The sequence below is a fragment of the Cricetulus griseus genome, chromosome 6 (assembly GCF_003668045.3).
Source record: "Cricetulus griseus strain 17A/GY chromosome 6, alternate assembly CriGri-PICRH-1.0, whole genome shotgun sequence".
In the NCBI taxonomy this organism is placed as follows: Eukaryota; Metazoa; Chordata; class Mammalia; order Rodentia; family Cricetidae; genus Cricetulus; species Cricetulus griseus.
In genome coordinates this window covers 114,115,305-114,135,449 of record NC_048599.1, presented here as the reverse complement: position 1 = coordinate 114,135,449, position 20,145 = coordinate 114,115,305, and the positions used below count along the sequence as shown (strand labels likewise).

General features: G+C 43.2%; 1 protein-coding gene across 6 annotated transcripts in view; it reads right to left on the bottom strand.

The window, feature by feature from the left end:
• The window catches only part of Rbms1 (RNA binding motif single stranded interacting protein 1), a 211,102-nt gene that overhangs the window by 6,733 nt on the left and 184,224 nt on the right, over positions 1-20,145 (bottom strand). For 3 of the 6 annotated variants that reach the window (XM_027420336.2, XM_027420342.2, XM_027420338.1), the window contains exons 7-11: positions 6,621-6,736; positions 5,460-5,509; positions 5,244-5,337; positions 3,028-3,075; positions 2,096-2,146 (exon numbers count right to left, since the gene is read on the bottom strand). In XM_027420336.2, coding sequence (XP_027276137.1) covers positions 2,096-2,146; positions 3,028-3,075; positions 5,244-5,337; positions 5,460-5,509; positions 6,621-6,736 — 359 coding nt within the window. The remainder of the gene's footprint in view (positions 1-2,095; positions 2,147-3,027; positions 3,076-5,243; positions 5,338-5,459; positions 5,510-6,620; positions 6,737-20,145) is intronic. The other 3 variants (XM_027420337.2, XM_027420339.2, XM_027420340.2) reach the window with 3 other exon arrangements.

The window sequence follows — 20,145 nt, the reverse complement described above, 5'->3', positions numbered from 1 at the left end:
GAGCCAGATAGGCCAGCAGGAAGGGCTGCAACATGAAACAAACTGAGGACGACTGGCTTCCAGGGCTGCCAAATGTTAGGGGGAAGGGGTGGGGAGAGAAATAGCTTTTGTTTTCTACAGCCACAAAACAAACAAACAAAAACCAAAAACTAACAAAAAAGGGTGACCAATATAGCAGTTTGTTTAAACAGGTTTTACAGATAGCCATATGGTTCAAGATTAAGTAGGTAGGACCTAGAGTACATTCTTCATTTCTGGATATTTTTCTGAACTTCTTGTCCCATGTGTGGGAAGCCAATTCAGTTAGGGTTGGTAATTCCACTCCAGTTCCATGTTCACTTATTTTGCTTGAAAAATTTTTGTCATCAAAAATCCAATTAAATGTATGTAAGAAAACAGAGGAAAGGAAAAAAAAAGATCACTCACACTGTGATCCCTCTAACTGAACCAGTTATTAGCAGCATCTAATGGGAAGCTAGATTCTGCATCAGAGAACATGAACAATATCCTACTTTGGGCTCTTGTTTTTAACTTAGCTTTCTACTAGAAATGGTTACTGCCTTACTGTCATCAATTTTAATGGCTAGATCATGCTATACTGAGTATATAGCAACCAAAATTGAGTTGTTTGGATATTTTCTAAATTTCTCTACATAATCAAGGGATTTTTACCATTCCTCTCATTTTTGCAATCACTTAATTGTTACAGCATGCTATTATTCTTTTCTACTCCCTAAATACAAACATGTGTTTTGGGATCACTGAAGTTGATTGCCCTGAAACACACTGGCATTTACTGATCTTCAGATACCAGTCCAGGACACAAGGTGTTTCGTATAGTTTGGATCTGGGTGGAGAATAGTAACACAGGTCTCCTCAAAGAGTTAAAATATATGCAGTACTTGCTTCTAACTTCACGAAAAAGGGATAAAAAGATCTATATCTCTTTTTTTAAGGTATATCATCAAAAAGCATGGAACAATAAAAATGAGTAGAGGTCCAGACTATGGGGAAGGGGGTTTCCTGGTTCTTCTTCCTCATCTACAGGTACCTCCTATACACTAAGGGCTCCCCAAACTAAGAGTGCACTTAGAAGTATCGGGACATAGACTGCCATGGGAATGTGTGGAAACATGTATGAACATGGGTGTGGGATGTGTGGACTTATTGTGCATATGACTAGATACAAGACACATGTTTCATTTGCACCTGAATGGTTGCCTTAGCATTTCCTGTTCAGCACTTGCTATTGATAGCTATTTTATCCACATGGTCTCACGCTGCAGTATCCATGGTCTAAGAATCTCGAGAGAAATCCCTGTCTTATTTTAAGGCCAAGAGTTGAGTTCTTTTCCTAAACAAACAACCTGGTTTTTGTATTATGAACATTGTGATGTATCTTGTATACGAAATGCCTAATTTGCTCTGGTACCTAGAAACCAAAGGGCCAATTCTGCGGCCTTTCTGTGACACGTGTGTGGGTCACCACGGGCATTTTCAGTCTGGTTTATGAGTTTGTTTTGACCCTATGTTTAAAATTCAACAAACTGGATTCTGTGTACACCTGAGAGACATACACGGAATAATAAGATCAAGTATAGTGTTTTAAAAAAAATCATACATGTTAAGAAAACAAATGGTGAAATCAATGAAGAAATCCTATTTGTTATTTACGAGGACTGCACTGCTGCGCTTTTCCAGACAGGCTAAGTGACACTGATAAAAAGCCCTGCCTGGATCTGAACTTCATGTCTAAATCACAAAGCATGCGAAAGAAAGAGCCATTTCTTTCCACACATTGCAAAATATTTAGTTACTCAACTAATGGCATCCTACCAAACTGGCATGAATAGAGAAAGAATACCTAGCCTCAAATAGGATATATTTTAAGTTCTTATTTAAAAATTAATGTGTACCAATAATTCATTTTAAGACAAGGGTGACTTAAAGTTTCACAATAAACCAGCACATTTTTATTTTCTATGTTGAGGCTTCCACCTCCTCCCCCACCATCTTTGGTAGAGTGGTTTTAACTCAAGAGGCTTCACACACAGCTTACTTAGAGGATACAAAGTCATTAACATGAGAAACTTACAGGATGCTGTAGGATGTATGGTTGAGGCTGCATCCAAGAAGGACTTTGCACCTAGAAAAGGGAGGATTTTGAAAGGAACATTGATTTATACTGCAACAATCTTCTAACTCTCTACAATTCTTTTTAATCGTGTTAAAAATCTACAGAAGGAAGATAAGGAGACAATACTATCAATGATTACAAAGGTTAAGGCAGTTAGAGTTCCTGACAAACTGGTCACTCTAAATGAGATGAAATGATCATTCAGAACCAATGTCAGTTTGCCCACTCAGTACGTAGGTACTGAATATTAGGGACCAAGGAGCAGAAGGCCTGGACGGGCTTTATCCTTGAGAAAGATACTGGCTGTCCAAGCAAAGGAAATAAACACATACACAATCCAAATTAGTGAAGTGTTATAATCAAGATATGAACTATGTTTTAGGAATACTGATGAATGAGGATTAATTGTAGAGTATTTCATTAGAAACTAACCCTCCAAGCACATACTATTTATTAGGAATAACAGAATGCAATCTCTTTGATAATCAGGAAAACAAGTGTGGAAATTTTGTGTAGTCCTCAATAATTTCTAGTTAGTGAGGAAAAAAAAGTCTGAAATGTGCAGACCTAGGACAGTAAATGGGAGGTAACCAGATCTCGCCATCAACAGTTAAGTTAAAAGGGCATCTACACAGTAACCCTCCGAACTGAGAAATCAGATGTGAGGGCCAGGTCTGTGGCAGGAAGGAAATGAACATCCTGCCCGGGAGGAGAGGAGGAGTCTGCTTCTCGATGCCCACGACTTCTCAAGGTCTATGGAATTGTAAGATACATTTCGTTTCCCAGTTCTTATCAGAACCCTCCTGCGTCCTGTCCCTGATTGTTAACGTCAGAGATTCTACAGAGAGAATACGGGAAGAGTCATGGGGAAAGAATGTAGCGCGATTTACCTTGATAGCAGAGCCCCGATACTTGTTTTCTCTGGTTTCCTTTGCCACCTAAGGCAGACCAAAGTTAAGTGCTTCTGCCTTGTTAACATTGCAGTTATCTGGACTGCAGCCTTTCCCACTGGGGTACTGGTGGTTTCTCGCAGATGCCACTTTCTCAAATCCAACTGCATAAGCATATGGTGGTTTAGTGGAGAAGGCCAACTCCGACATGAGTGTGGGCCCTTACAGACACATCATGAGAGGCAAAGCAGCTCCCTGTAAACCCCGATTTGGGCCAGATGTCCCCCACTTTTATATGCTTCTGTGGTCATAACTGCCTAAGCACTTATAGTATGATAGGGTTAGGGAGCTATTGCATCTAATCTCATATTTTTTTTTTTTTAATCTCAGCAGCAAAGCAGCCATTGTCAGTTCTTCAACGTTCTCTAATTATAAAATGGGAATAATAATCTATTAACTTTTTACCATTGGTTCTTTGAAAACCTCAAATAAAAACAACCTCCATCCCAAACTAACTGTACATAAACATTTTTGCAAACACCTTAAAGGGACCTCTGATTACCTGGGGGCACAGCCACCGATCTCTGCTTGGCACGGCTATATAAGGATAGGAACCATCTGAGAGGTTATGCTACAGAGTGTCAGGCAAATGGAATAAATTCCACATGGGTCTTACAAAAAAAAAGAATTCCCCAAGGAGGAAATGAGACCTTGAAATGGCAGGCTGCTTGCAGCTAGACATGACCAGTTGGTTCCCAACACTGCTCTCCTGACTTTTTATTCGATAAAACTACTGACAGACAGGCTAACTGCTTTAAGGGGGAAAATCAGTGGTAGAGAGATGGATTAAGAGCTGAAATGTCTACAGCAACATGATAATTGATATGGTCTCTAGAGTGAACTCACACTTGCCCTTATTTTTATGGATACAAACAGTGCAGATGGCCATTTTCAGGTCATCAAGGACCACATTTTAGTATCAGCTGTAGACGCTGCTTATGAGGGGGATGGACTATATCAACTCTCTCTCACAGAGAGAGAAGGAAAAGACTGGGGTCTTAACTCCTCCACAGCTGAAGAACATAATAAATAAGTGACTACTATGTCCAGAAGCCTGACACATCAGAGTTAAGTAACAACCCAGGGAGGATAAAGGAAGAAAAGGTTCAGAGATTGGGGGTGGGGTTGCACCTAAAGGCTAAAGATGGCAGAAACTGCTGTGAGACTTGCTTTCTGTATAGTCTTCTCGTTTTCAACATTATTTTCATAGATTTTAGGCAGAGCCAACCTTGACACTGCCTTATATTGAACATTACTGAAAAAGTGCTGCTGCTGCTAGCTCGCATGTATGGTGTATGAATGATATGCCAGTACTGCATGGAGCTCTTTACATTTTCATTTAGCACTCAGAACTCTATCAAGCTAATAAGGTGGAAACTATTATTATCCCCATTTTAAAGATGTGGAAACTGAGGTTTATAGCTACCAAACAGCATAGCTGTTAGATAAGATGCTGTAGTCCCCTAACCCCAGATGTCAGGACTACAACATCTAATTCAGTTTCAAAACAACAACACAAGATCCCAGCAGTCAACATAAGAGGTCAGTAACTGAACTCAGTAACAGTGCTGTCTGGGCCCAGGCAGTACACTTCTACAGGAAGAGAAAGGCCCTCGTGCCTCTCTGTAATCCCATCAGATCAGTGGTGGACAAGGAGCTTCATGAGGGTTCATTCCTCAGCTGGGAATATAGTTAAGGTAAAGCCTCTTCACAAAATAATGAAACAGGAGTTAAGGGTAGGGGAAGGGCCTCAAATCTCAACTGCATCCGTTAATGTCACCTAGTAGAGATAATCTCTGTGTTAGCATTTTAACTGTCTTTTTATCTCTTCCTGCTAGTGAATGAACGAAGGCAGGAGCATGCATTTGCTCTCCAGTCTGTGATTCCCGTACGTTTCCATTTCTGGGACACAAGATGGAGGAAGTGCATGGGTTTATCCCAATTCAAGAACCATCTGTTGCTTACAACCACTTCCCTGGCTCTACATTCTCCTCCACAGAGGAGCCAATCACTATGCCAAATAAAAGGCAGCTTATTCCAAACTAGGTATCCAAGCTGCATCAAATTTGACTTAGATCTCATTTTAAAACTGTTCAGAGTTTGAAGACACAAAAATTCAGCAGAGATGCACTGCTGTCGGGTCCTGAAGTACAAACCTGGTAGGTAGACACAGGAGATGCAATATAGGGTGTAAGAGAAGTTTGACTGATCATTCGGTTTGTGGCAATACTGTATGGTGAAGGGTAAAATCTAGAACAAACACAAAAGCCTTTATTAAGTAACCCTTTCAACGCAATCATTCCGGGACAATGTCTGATGCTTTCCACCATCACTGTCCCTCAAGCCATGATGCATGTATCCTAGTAACATACCCATTATGTAGAGCAGCTGTAGTCGGGTCATAAGTGAGTGTCATTCCAGCCTACAGGAAGCAGAAGGAAACATGAAAATCCACCCATAAAGGGACTAATTGAAAACCCTACTTTGTAGAGTCCCCATATTGTAAGATGGTAATAGTCACATTTGACAAAATTGGAAGTTTCTGTCAGCCAAGCATGATCAAAAGCTCTATGAGAATTGAGCTCCACTGTGCTGCCCCACACAGCAGCCATTACAAGGAGCTACTGAAAATTAAACAGAAACCAACTCTTCCAGTAAAATAGCCAGACATTACATGCTCAGAGGGTCACATGTGGCTGTCACTGGACAGCATATGTTCAAGACATTTTCTCCACATTCTGGGTTCTTTTTTTTTGTTGTTGTTTTTTTGAGACAGGGTTTCTCTGTATAGCTTTGGAGCCTATCCTGGCACTTGCTCTGGAGACCAGGCTGGCCTCGAACTCACAGAGATCCGCCTGCCTCTGCCTCCTGAGTGCTGGGATTAAAGGTGTGTGCCACCAATGCTCAGCCTTTGCCATCTTTTTAAACATAACATTTATTGAAATAAATACAAGGAAGAGGAAGCCCAATGCTGCATTAAGAAATAGAAGTTTCTTTTTAAAGAAAGCTTCAAAAGATTATTTGCCTGTTTGCTTGAGAGAGAGAGAGAGAGAGAGAGAGAGAGAGAGAGAGAGAGAGAGACAGACAGACAGACAGACAGACAGACAGACAGAGACAGAGACAGAGACAGAGAGGAAAGCGTGATCAGAATATATTGTATGGCACATTTTTTTTTTCATTAAGAAAAAAATCTAAAATAGAAAAGTAGATTCTCAGTGACAGATATACTGTTGATTTTAATCTTAAGGACAGATTCCTGAATGCTATTAATGTAAACCTACTGAAATGCTGAACCCTCCACACTGAAACACCTTCATAATCATCTTTTTGCGGAAGTGCAGTGTGTCTGTTCCCACGGTCTCCCTGTCTTCCTGGGGAATGTACACTCAGTAACTCCTGCACTGGAGCCAGCTGCAGTCAGACAGCCCTTGAGTGACAAACCACTGGCAGTCCAGACCAGATGCCCTTCTCGGGTTCTTCAATGAGAGTATTCAGGATGACACCCAACACTGAAGTTTCAAGAAAGGACTTACAAGTCTCACCTCTCCTTCTCTGTGCCATGGCCGTCCATTAGGGATGTACTTGTTTGGGTTCTGTCTCTTCTTCTGGCCTCCATCCGCAAACTTGCACAGTAATGGTTCTGTAGGAGCTTTAGACATAGGAAGATGATGTGAGCATACAATTGTAGGTGTGTCTGACAATATGGAAAAGAGTCTCTCTGTCAATAGGAGAGCACTGTTAGTGTCAAGGAGGATCTCAGGCCCTGTGACTCCACGGATGACGGAAGGTGCTGGCTGATGTCCTCAAACTGGAGTGCCATGGAGAAGCCACCTCTAAACACTGCAGCACCATGACTCTCTCCACTCTGGACCCTGTACAGTTCCAACACTGGACAGGCAGCAAATAATTCCCATAGGAACTCAGAACACTCTTCCAGCTTTCCAGACAGTGGTCTGGTCCTAGCAGAAAGCAAGCCGGTGTCACATCACTCACACTATGCTTCTTTTTACAGCTTTTATAGCCATTTGTACGTGTGCTGACCGTCTGTCTTTTCTCCTGTCTGTTTTGTTATTACCAGGTCCCCAGAACCTACAGCATGACCACTCTGTAGGCATTCATCACATGCTGGTTACATCAGTAGGTAAATATGGATGGGTCTCATTTGTACTAAAGAAAGCTGCAGGAGCTGGAGAGACAGTTGAGGAGTCAAGGACACTTGCTGCTCTTGCAGAGAACCAGAGTTTGGCTGCCAGCAGCACAGGTTGTTTAAAACCACCTGTATGTAACTCTAGCTACAGGGGCTCCAATGCCCTTTTCTGGCCTGTGAGGACACACATATGCATGTGAGCCCACAAAAGTGCACATAAACATGAATGAAAACTTAAGTTACATACACCTGCCCTTCTTATTTAAAGGTTCCCACATCTCTCAAATCCTCCCATTTAGTTGTTTTACCACCCATTCACCAGGATCCAAAGAAACACGCAAGACATGAACGTCCAAAACAAAAAATACACTGAAAATGAGGTGCAGGTGGCACAATAGGGCCATCTATGGCTTTCCCTTCACTTTGCATTTCTGTGGTACACAAACCGTGAGCACGTTCTTGGAGTCGTGTGTTTTCCTGTATGTTTCTAGTTACTGCAGTAACGGCTCTCACACCTTCCTGTCTGGCTCCCACACTCAGTGCTTTGTCTCCTGTGGAACCATGATTATTCCTTTCAAGTTCTCTTTCAAAGTTAAATAACCATGAAGAGAAAAACATTACTTGTGGAGAATTTACTCCTCTCTCTTCTACCTCTTATTATCCTAATTCATCTCTTATTTTTATATCACCATTACCCACCCACTAATGACAGGGTAGAAGCAAGAATGTCTCTTACTACTTACAACACAACACAAGCTGTAAGCCCTCCCCGGTGTCTGACACTCTGTATGTGTCCCCGGGCTGCCCTAGAAGTAAAGCACTTCTAAGTGGGTGCATTATGGTGTACGTGTGGTTCTTTTTCCTCAGGTTCAAGTTTTAGTCTGTAGCGTGGCAATGTTACAAGGATGGGCCTGGCAGGAGGCCCTTAGGTCACTGGGGCCACCACCTCACCAGCAGTGACAGTGGTTCTCATGAGCTCTCAAGGTTCCCAAGAGTGAGCCCCACCCCTGAAGAGCTTTCTGGCTTTCCTGACTGCATGAGGTCCTCACTGGAGCTGAGTTGATGTAGACACCAAGCCCTGCAACTTCCTGAACTATAACCTAAATAAACCTCTTGTTTATAAAGCCACTCAGCTTCAGGTATTTTGTTATGGTAATGAAAATTGGACTGATGCAGGATAGGAAGGGCTCATAGTAAACTGCTAGATGTGAAAAATACGTGAAAACAGCGTCTCTTCTGACAAACTCCTCTACCCCAGGCTTTCATGAATAAGGAATCCTATTTAGTACAAACTGAGCATGATGGAAGATGGCTGGGCAGAGGTCAACTGATACAAGGTGATTGTTCTTGGGAAATTCTACCTAATAATCACAGAAAGTCAACACTCTGATGGAATGAAGCAACCACCAGCGGTCCTTTTAACTGTGCAACTGGATTACCACTGGACAGATGGGAACCAGGGTTTAGAATGTGACATCTGAGCAGAAGGGACAGGTAAAAGACACACCCTCCTGAGAGGAGGGGCTCACCACATATGACATTCCTTTAAGTTACTCTCCTTTATAGACAGTTAAAAAATGGCCACTTAAACTCCAATATTAAAACCACCCCCTCCCAGGTCCCTGTGTGAGTGAGTTTGTATGCATGACTGGAAGGGGGTGTGGTGGTGGAAGAGGGCACAGTTGATGACTGAGGACTAAACAAGAGTTCAGCATAGACAGGCAAGATCTACTGTGCTCAGCCCAGTGCCACTCCAGGTTGTAAGACTTCAGTTTTATCTGCTCTCATAGGGTGAGGGTGAGCCTGAGATAACCGGAAAGGCTGCCCATGCTTACAGTGAGGACACATGGCCAGGAGAGGCTTTAGGAAAACTACCTCTGGGCTTACTTGGCCTGTCAGAAATGCAAACTATTTTCTTTCATTAGCATAAAGTTCTCCCACAGAAAGAACGAAACCAGGCAGGACTCATCCTGAAGTTCATCTCTAGTCACGTAGCCAAGCAGCAAGACCCTTAACATTTGCTCAGTGGCCACTGTCCTCACTGTCCTATCTGGGGACAACTTGGTTCTCATGCATGTTTATTTATCTGGATTCTGCCCTTTCAGAAGGAAATCCTTGGCAACAGCCACCATACAATGTGGAGGTGAAGCCTAGAGAGTGATGTCATATTTGTATGTACCCCATTTAGCATGGGTGACCTGAATGGGAGGAGCTCTTTTTCAAAGTGGATTATATTCTTACTATGTTCTTCTGTGCTGTCATTAAGATTTTTCCCTCTAAAAACGAACAGTAAGTAGTTAAAGCAGTGTGCACTAGCGGTGTTCATCTCTATTTTAAAGAACTGTAAGCAGTTAGACATGGCATGTCTTTCAGACAGTGGCCAGCTCCCCACTCAGCAAAACCAGAGTGCCTCATACTCCATGGGAAATAACAAAAATCCCAGAAGCCTCCTTCCTCCATCAAATTCTCTTTGTCTACTTAGCTTGATGTCTGTTACGTGACAGGTCCACAAGAGCAGGGTACACAGTAGTCCACAAACCAGAGCTGCAGCCTCCTCAGGGCTTGAGTTCATTGTGGACGAGGATGTGCCCTATGTTTAGTCATGAATAGGCTGGAACACTGAGTGTAGACACATGTGCTTTAATAAAAATGCTCCTTTGAAACAAATACAGATGTAGGAACAGCTGTCATTCTTCCCTGACACTGCTCCATTGACTTGGGGGGCACTGTCAAGAAAGAGCCCATGCTTAAAAGCTATTAATGCCTTACTGACCATAAAGACCACCCACTTGCTTTACGAAAAGCAAGCCACACAAAGTTAGGGAATTTCCTGGTGTCTTTAGCCACAAAGGGTTTAATTCACTGTAACCGACAGTTGTCTTGACACTGTGCAACAGTTGGAAGAGTTTGGTTAGATTTTTTGGGGGTGGGAAAATAAGTAGTAGGCCAGATTTTTGTATTTTGTTTCTGTGTGTGCAAGCTGGTTAACAGAACTGCGGCCTCACTTCATCTGCCTCTCTGGTGCTTTTGATACACTGGACCGCAGTGCAGGTCCTCGGCTTGCCACTGGGAGCCTGCAGCACAGGTTCCAGGTTAAAGAATCAGGAGTTCCTATGTGATGGCAGCTTGCTCTACAGCACAGACCCTTAAGTCAACCCCCTTACCATCTTTCAGAAAGACGATACGGGGGCACACATAACATGCCAGAAGGGCCAGCAATGTGGCCTGGACAATATGGCTGGATGAACTTTACAGAATTAGTATGCAACAGTCAATCTGTAAAGTGGTCATTTTTCTAGAACAACAATTATTCATAATTTTCGTTATTTTTAACTATACGCATGTGCATGTGCTCATGGAGGCCAGAGACCAGAGGTGTTCGGTCCCCTGGAGCTGGAGTCACAGTGGCAGTGAGCTGGCTAACATGCATTCTGGGAACTCAAGTCCTTTTTCTTCAAGGGCTCTTAACAGCTGAGCATCTCTCCAGCCTCTTGAATAGTAATGCTTCACCTTGGTGTGCCAAGGGGTAACTACGGAGTTCTGATGAATGGCTTCTCCATGTGTTGTTCACATGTGCATGCAAGTCTATCTGGTGATGTCTGTTATCTTCCTCCTCTATTCTTCTCCTTACTTTTGGAGCCCCAGGGATCCTCATGTTTCTGCCTTCCCTAGGGCAGGGACAACAGGCATATGCTTGCCCATGGCTTGCTTTTTATGTGGGTGATAAGAATATGAACTCAGGTCCTGAGGTTTATGGGCCAAGCAGTTTATTTATTGAGTCATCTCCCTACCCCTTGAAACACTGTTATTTATCTATTTCACATACAGCAGCATATAAATACATAAACTAGCTGGAACCAATGGGCTTTCCCAAGTATACAAGCACTCTTAGGCTGAATTTACCTTAGTAAGGGTAAACTCTGACATCTTGTGTGGTTTCTCAGGTTAGATCTCTTATCACCCAACCCAGGAAAGTTAATTTTTATGCACTGGAGCCAACAGGAACATGCATCTTTCCAATTCTGATGACTGTAGTGTTACCTTGAACATTGCTAAGGGTCTCAGGAAATACCACATATAGACACTGAGCTACTATTTCCTGACCCCTCTTGAGAGCCATCTGAGGTAATGTCACTATTGGTTTTTCCAATGTCTCAACAGAGATGGAGCTCTTTACACATGCCTGCTTCTATGGTGCTAACACTCCCTCCAGAGAGAGCAGGAGTGGCTACACCCACAATGCTTTGCTGCAGTCTCCATCATTTATTTATCAGGCTCCCAAAGCTCAGACTGTGACAGTCTGCACAGTTGTCTTTCCTTGACATTTGTACTAAACAGCACTCCTCACAGAACCGGATCTTTGCCAGCCACTGTGTTCACCAAGCTACCTGGCCTCCTGGGGTCAGTGGTGCAGTTCACCAGAGAGTAGACCATTCCCCCAGTGCATCCTAAATGAGGTTTTCTTACTGGCTTCAAGCTTAGATGCTGACAGCAGTAGCAGCTGGAGAGCCCACTCCATCCACATCCCCCATTTTTTTCAGTTACTTGGTATTTGATCTTAGCCATCGAGTTGCAAAATGTAAATTGTCCTTGACAAGCTTCTTCACCTAATCTGGAAGACCCATATTAGCCACCTCAATCAGTTCTGCCCCATCATAGGGAACTGACCCTGGTGGAGAGAAAAATGGAAGTTTCCAGAAACTACAGGAATCATTTTCACTACAGAGCTTTCCCCCATCTTTCTACTTCAGCTGGCATCAGCTGCCTTTAAATTAAAAAAAAATTTTTTTTAAAACCTCTGCTTCACTGTGAAGCAGAAAAAAATGAGTCAGTACTTGGTTTAGGGGTCTCCAGAAAATCTAACCTGTGGTTTTGAGAACAAGCATCAGAATTCTGCTCTGCTTAACAGCAGCTGTCCCGTCCTCTTCATGCTCTTAGAATTCAGAAAGCAGGTAACACCACAGGGCTGCTAATGTTAAAACACACTCTAACCCAGTCATCAGTATTTGGAGGAGTTACTAGATCATTTCCACTCTGTTGTGAGTTCATGGCTGAGGACAGAGTAATTTCTAAAATTCTTGTTTTGATCTGAGGTTGTAACTGTAGTGTTCCCTGTGTGGAAGTCATTGGCTATGCTGTTCAAGTACTGCTGAATTCAGTGAAGTAGGAGAGAGTTTAGCAGTTTATCACCTGGAGAACTGTGTAGACACTGCTGCAGCTTTTGCAGAAACACTGACAAAGTCTGGTATTCCCAGTTAGGTTTTTGTCAACTCGACACACACTAGAGTCAATTAACAGGGAATGTCAAAGGAGAAAATGCTTCCATCAGATTGGCTCGTGGGCAAGCCAATGGGGCATTTTCTTGATTGATGACTGGTGTGGGAGGGACCAGCTCATGGGAGAGAGGGGACAGTGCCACTCCTAAGCCTGTGGCCAAGCCATTGGGAGCAATTCAGGTGAGCAGCACCCCTCCATGGCCTCTGTCTCAGTTCTTTTCTTGAGTCCCCAAAGTGATATACAGTGTGACCTGAGAGTTATAAGATGAAATCAAGCCTGTCTTCCCCAAGTTGCTCTTGATCATGGTCTCTCTAACCAGGACATCTGGTGTGAATTACAGAAGAAAGAAGAAATATTTTCACCAAACCTTCTTTACTGATGTACAAATAGACCTTCCAAAAAAGTTGTTGACCATATTTCTAGCACTCCTGTGTATGTTTTCCCTTTATTGTAGAAAGACCTGGAATGTTCATGTCAATTTCAAGACCTTAGCCACACTGGGTTTTGAGATAATATGCAAGAAATTCAAATGGGATGAATATTGCTGGCATTCATTACTACTGCAAGACAATATAAAAAATGTTACAGCCAACCATGCATACATGAGGTGTTTTTTATGATCAGCTTTTAAAATATAATTTTTATTAAAAATTTAAAGATGTATTTATTACAAGTTAAAAATATGCCAGAAACTACCCAGGCTTTGCTCCTAAAATGTTCCTCGTGAGCCACCATTAATGATTACTCAACTTTTACATGCATACTGCTTCTATTTGTCCTGTTTCTAGCTAACCAAGAACCACAGCTGTGGCTTTGCCCGGTAGTAGCTCTTCTTCCCAGGGCGGACACAATGGGACCCAATGGTCCCCAATGGTCCCACCTGCTTTATCTCTTCTTACACAGGTGTGAGGAAAGTGATACTGGTAACTTATTTACATTTGCCTCCATTCTACTGGGTTTTTAAATTTTTTTATTAATTAAACATATTCATTTATTTCATATCTTGACTGAAGTTTCCCATCCCTCCTCTCCTCTCACTCCTTCCCTCACTGCAGAGGATGATTTTTTACCTTGTCTAAAGGCAGCTGTGGGGTGGCTACGCAGTGTCGGCTTTCTTGCACCATGGTTGACACTTTCTTCTCACAGGTTGAACACAGTAATAGACTGAAACCTCTCCAATCCTGAGCCAAAATAAAACTTCCCTCCTCTACAGGGTCTCTCACAGGTATTTGTCACAGTGACTCGAGGTCTCGCAGGAAAACCCTTGCACCAGTTCTCATCCCCATCATCCCAGCACAGCAACCTAATATGAGCAACTCCAAGGTGAGCACTTAAACCCATGTTCCTGCTGCAACGGGAGAGAGGGAGCACTTTTGTAGGTAAGATCATGCCATCTAATGCTACTGTGTTCTTGCAGCAGTGGGAGGGAGGAAGGGAGGGGGAGCACCCCAATCGTTATGATCATGCCATCCTAACACTACTATAGCATCACACACACTGCCAGGTATGCTTACCCTGTGGTACCCACTGAAGTTTCCAAGCCACAGTACTCAAGTCCCTTATATTGAGACTGTCTGCACAGAGCTCTTACTTGCCCTTCTGTATACAGCTCTGGATTACTTAACTTCCATGACGATGTAAATGCTATATAAACAGTGACACTATATTGTTATATTAGATAGGGACTAATAAAAATGTTCAGTACATGTGCAATTTTTTTCCTGAACATTTCCATCCATGGTTGGAAATGATGGAAGTAGACTCTGTGGATATGGAGAAGGAGTGTATTTTGCCATAGACCTGTCAAAATGTTCTTTTTTTTCCCCCCAAAAGTAAGTACAGCTAAGAAAAACACATGTTTAAAAAGGCAATAGAATGCATTAGAAAGTTCTCTCACATGTACTCCTTCTGTCTCCTAATTTTGGACAATGCCCTAGTAGTGATGCTACTATCCTCAGAACTATGAAGTTTGGATGAAGATGGGTTTTAAGTGTTGCTGGGTACAGATCCAAGCTGATGAGTCAGAGGACACAGGACCAGATGCAGAGCAGGCTTGCTGCTGGCTGTACCCAGTGCAGTCACACCCACAGCTCTACTCCAACCTGACATGAACCTGCTGCCTGAGACATGGTTGTGATGCCAGCACTCACACTCACACACACACACTCACACACACACACACACACACACACACACACACACACACACACACACACACTCACTCACTCCTAGTCACATAAACTGCACCAGCAAAGCCACTTTTCCTTAGCACACATGGGACATACTCCAGAGGTCCAGAGAGATGGGTGGACATGTGTTCTGCAGTACCAGACACACTGTTGTCCTTGGAGAGGAGTGTATGGTGGCAGGAGCAGGGCAGGGTGTTCACAGTTCCAGGAGTTTTCCAGCTAATGCCGTAAGCATATTCTTCCCAGACAGCATGCCCTCTTCCAGGAAGACAGCAGAAGAGCATTTGCGATTAAATCCCTGAGTGCCCATCATGACTAGAGTGCCTGAAGCACAGGTCCTACTTTGGACATGAGTGCTATGTAACTATGCCACATTCCAATGTTCATTAATTGGAATACCACTACCACATTATTTCTCTGTAATAAGATTTTCATCAATCAGTATCAAGTAGTGAAAAGCTCTACAAAATTCCATGTTCTCCTACCCTGGGACTTCCCAAGCAAATCTACCTACTTCAAATCTGTCAACACTCAAACTCATGGGAAAGCTAAAAAAATAAAAAATAATAATAAAACAACACCCTGGCATTTTCAAAGGAAAATGGGTGAAAAGTGTGGAAGAAGAGAACTTATAAACAATTTAAAGAAGCTGTGTAAGAAAGAACAAAAAGCATCCTCAAAATATGGTAATAGCAGGAAACTGTGTGTTAAAAAAAACATTCAGAAAACAGGTTGTATTAAAGTTATAATGTGTTCAGATTTTTTATGAACATGTTCTGTTATATTATGGCTAAGGTTCCCTAGCACAGCTGGCATGGGGAATTCCAATGTCATCTCAATTTAAAAACACAGGCTGGCAGAATGATGGGTGGCATAGAGTTAAGTATTCAAAGATGAACTTTCTTTCTTTCTTTTTTTTTTTTTGGAGACAGGGTCTCACTATGTAGCCATTATGGATGGCTTGAAACTTGCTATGTAGGCTAGAGTGGTCTCAAACTCAGAGATCCACCTGCCTCTACCTCAAGGGTGTGCACTACCATGCCCGGCTTGACCTCCTCCATTTAACCTTCTAGAAGTTAGTCTGTATGTGTTACAGCTAAGAGGACATCACTCTTCACTTAGAACTTCTCTTTCCGGGCTTTATTACTTTTTTAGTTTTCCTTCTACCAGAGAGAATGCAACCTAGGCACTAACTGGTTCTGCCAATGATTCAAGACCAGCAGATGCCCTTTGAGGATCTAGCACACCAGCATGAAAGCTGTGTCCCGATGTGATTCTAGCTAAAGAGCATTTCTTTTCTGAACTTGGCTCCAGTGTCAATAGGCAAACTGCCAACCATGTAAGAATCCAAGTACTCTGACAGGAACCATACTGGATAATTTTGCTTATGCCAGCTAAACAATGCGTCATCAAATAAGCCACCCTCTGACTGTGTTTATGAGATGTTATGTCTACCTAGCAATGAGCCTGCAGCATTTTCAAGAAGGCAAATTTAACGTAACCTCTGACATTTTATTTTCTACCTGATTTGATGGATAATCTCAAGCACTCCCTGGATGAGGAGAGAGCTGCCCCTGAGATACTGGCTTTTATTCAAAGCTTCTCTCAGTATGTGTACAAAAGTAACAAGTCCAGAGAAGCTGAACACCATTCAGATTCCTTATGGGTTCCAAAGTGCGCTGGGGACTTTTTTTGGGAAAAGCTGAGTTCACTGCAAGAGTGTGCTTCCAAATCCTCAACTCAGCCTGGAGGCAGTTCAACCTCATTTATACGTCAGAAGCCTACAAGCAGCTCTGCGATTGGAATGAGTGCTACATGACAAATGCCCAGAGAAACCACTCAGTGACTCCACCAAGTACAAGGTGATGTGCAGAAATAAGGAAAGCAAACACTCCTGCCCACAACCAACTTGCAACCTGAACCCTAGATTAGCACATGGGGATCTTACCAAGCACTTGGAAATGAGGTAGCAGTAAGCATGACTTGGAACATAGAGGATGGCTCAGTTGCAACACTATGCTCCCTGCATCCACGCTCGCAATATAGATGGGACTCATGTGTCCCTTGGTACAGCTTGGAAGAAACTATTCTCTATCAGCTGCAGTGTTGCCCAGGCTCCTACAACCATCCATAAGTGGTTTGGAAATCACCGGGTTTTCTCTTGAATGAGTGTGACCTGCAGTTTGTGAACCCACTTCAAAGGAAACAGTCTAATGACAACCACAAAGTCCTTTAGAGAACAAAGGAAACTGTTCACTCAATCTGTGACACTCTGTGAAGTCTCTTTCATGGAGGGAATTGGAAGATTTTATCTTAGGCTGATACAAACGGCCCTGGATGCCTTTCCTATTTCAAGCAACTTTGCTGCTATATGAAGACTGAACCCAGAAAAGAGGTCACAAGTAGGTACCGATCAGTCTCAAAGGGACGAGTGCCTGGATGGAAGTGTGTGGGATCCTGAGTATGCAGAGGACACTCAAATTGGCACTGTGCTAAACTCACAGGGCAGGCTTGTACTAGTTTGAGGCTAAAACATTCTTCTTTCTTTCCTTTCATCCAAGTGTTGTTGATGGAAAAAAAGAAAACTAACTCAGAGAACAAAAGGAAGCTCTTTCACTGGGCTGAGTTCCCCAGATGCACTGTCCTTCCAGGACCTACATTCTATATTCCAAATGTGTGCCTATGGGCAGTTCACCTGAACAGCGGCTTCAGAAGTGATGTGCTTTCAGGTTTTAATATTACAAGATCAATTGTGGCCTGTGGTACTACACACTTACACACAAACGAAACTGGACAGAGAAAACTAAAGTGACTCTCTACTCATCTTCATCAGTCATCCAGTTAAAAGTTGGAACCTGGGAGTTCTGGGAGGATAAATATGCAATACCAGTTCCCCATGCACAGCCTCTTAGCAGCTGCTCTCTCCAGCGACTCCTGGATGGAATGAATCTAACTTCAACATACCTCGGTGCTTTCTGGCTGTGTTCTATGTGACAAACTAAGGTACATGTATCTCTTGTCACTTAGAGATGGCGTCTGAGCAACCTTCTGTGTTACTCAGGTTTGATTCACAGAATCGACGTCTGGATTAAAGATTTTTTTGCATATGAAAGGTGCTGGACAGACTCTGGGGGCAAAGATGCATTTGGCCAAATGGCACACTTTCCTCATCTTCTGGGTTCCTGCATGGTTGCTTACTACAGTTACCCTGGTTTGGGGTAAATTCAAGGACCTGCCTGTCTCCACAGGAGCTTTGGGGTTGATTCTTCCTGATACAGGTGATCTACTGCAGACACTAGTGAGCAGGGGACTTTGAAAGGACCTCTCTCCAGACTTCTACCAAAGCAAGAGTAGATCAACAAGGCATGGGTATGTAGAGGTAGACAAGGATGCTATAAGGACAGACTTGTTGCTCCAGACCCCAAAGCAGACGTCTATGCCTTCCGAGCAAGAAGCCTGAGAGTACAGTGGGGGCAGGATATGACGAAGCAGGAGCTTGTCTTCTCTCCCATTGTAACTGCCTCTCTTTAAAAGCAAGTGAAGTGGTTTCTGAATTCTGTGACACTGCATGCTGGCAGGGAGTGTCTGGGGACTGACTGCAAACTAGAAGGTCCTTGGGTCTTTCCCATGTGCTACCCTGTTAGGAGTCAGTGCTGTCTTGGTGCTATGATATAATCGAATTTATTCCAAACTAACAAACGCTGCTTGTTGCTTAGTATAGCTCAATCACTGCAAAGCATGACCATAAAGAGATGAGGAAATTGCCTCTAGGAGCTTCCAGTAGAGTGGGACTGTCACATGTAAACACAATCAGTGTTCTGATGGCAATGTGAATACTTTGGGGGTTCCCCAGGCAGAATGTAACACAGCTAAGTCTGAGCAGGTCCCCACAGGGAGAAGACAGACTCTGAACAGTCTACAAAGGTAAAGGGAAGACATCCATTTTAATGGGAAGCAAAGACATCAAGGTATAGGAGCCATAGGAGAGAACACAGGGAGAAATGACAGAGCACCATAAGGGGTTCTAGTGGTGACTCAGTCTAAGGACACAGGCCAGAAGGTAGGAATGGAGGGACGGCATTGAGGAGCAAGGGCTCTAGTCACTATGGCCCTCAAGGTCTTTCTGGGAATCCTGGGTCTTGAGTGGCGATGGGTGTGGGAGCATGGTGAAACAGAAGGATGCATTCTAAAATTCTCTGGATATTTAGGAAGTAATGTGAGGGAGGTCAGGCCAACTAGGAAAAGCCATTGGCAGGCTGCTCTAATGAGAGGGGGCACAGCAGGCATAGAGAGAAGGGATGGAAATAACTAGGAAGAAACATTAAGGACTTGAGTGATTGTTTGAATGGGAGGAAGGTGGCCAGAGGAATCCAGTCCTGAGTCTCTGACTCCACTAGCAGTGAGGGCAGCAGGCTTAGTTCTTGAGACAGTAGACATGTGGGGGCTGCTACTCAATAGAAAATTTAGAAGGAGATGAATGAGTGAGACTCACTGCAGCGATTGGTCTGAAATCTCAAGAATGGATAAAATCAATCAGAATTGTAAAATAGAACCGGCAATATTCCTGGAGCAGGCAAAGTGACTGGTTCAAGGGATGATACGGCATAGATGATGTCAGTCATGAGGAAGTGCTCAACTGTGCTCCCTCCTACTCTCCCCTCCCCTTTAACAAGACATGTTAGAGCTCTAACTCGCAGCACCCCGGAATGTGACCCTGTTTACAGACAGGCACTTAAAAGCTCCTGTCAAAGTTAAAAAAAGACATTGGTAGGGTATGCCACTCATCCATCCACCATGACTGGTGTTCTCATAAATGAAAGGACATGCAGAGAGAAGGTGTTATGAAGGGACCCAGGAAGAGGATGGCCAACTGCAAGCCAAGGGGATGTGTGGAACAGCCCCTTCCCTCACAGCACTCAGAAGGAACAGACCTTACATTCTTACAGCTTAGACTTTTGGCCCTCAGAATTTTGTTGTGTTACAGTTGCCCTAGCAAACAGAATGTTTGCCTAAAGGAATTTAAACTACATGCTAGGAGAAGATACCAACCTGGAGAGAACTGAGGAATGATAGGAAGTAAGGCAACCCTTTAAAAGTGTCTTCAGAAAAAGACGGACATAGCTTCAAGTCACAAAAGACCAAGATTCTTCCAAACACAAATGGACTATCTTCTTGTGGAAAGACCTTGGCATAAAGTAGTTTATACTTCCAGTCACTAAATTTTGTGACTAAAAACATCCATGATAGCTACATTCATTATTTGTTTTTAAAATCATGATAGCTTGCCATGCAACCTACAATCACCTGGGAGAAAGTACCAATGACTCTGGGCATGTTTGGGGGTGGCCTTAAGTTAATTGATATGGAAGATCTAGCCCATTGTGGGTGGCACGATTCATTAGACAATGGGTTCTAAACTACAGAAGAATAGAGAAATCAAGCCAA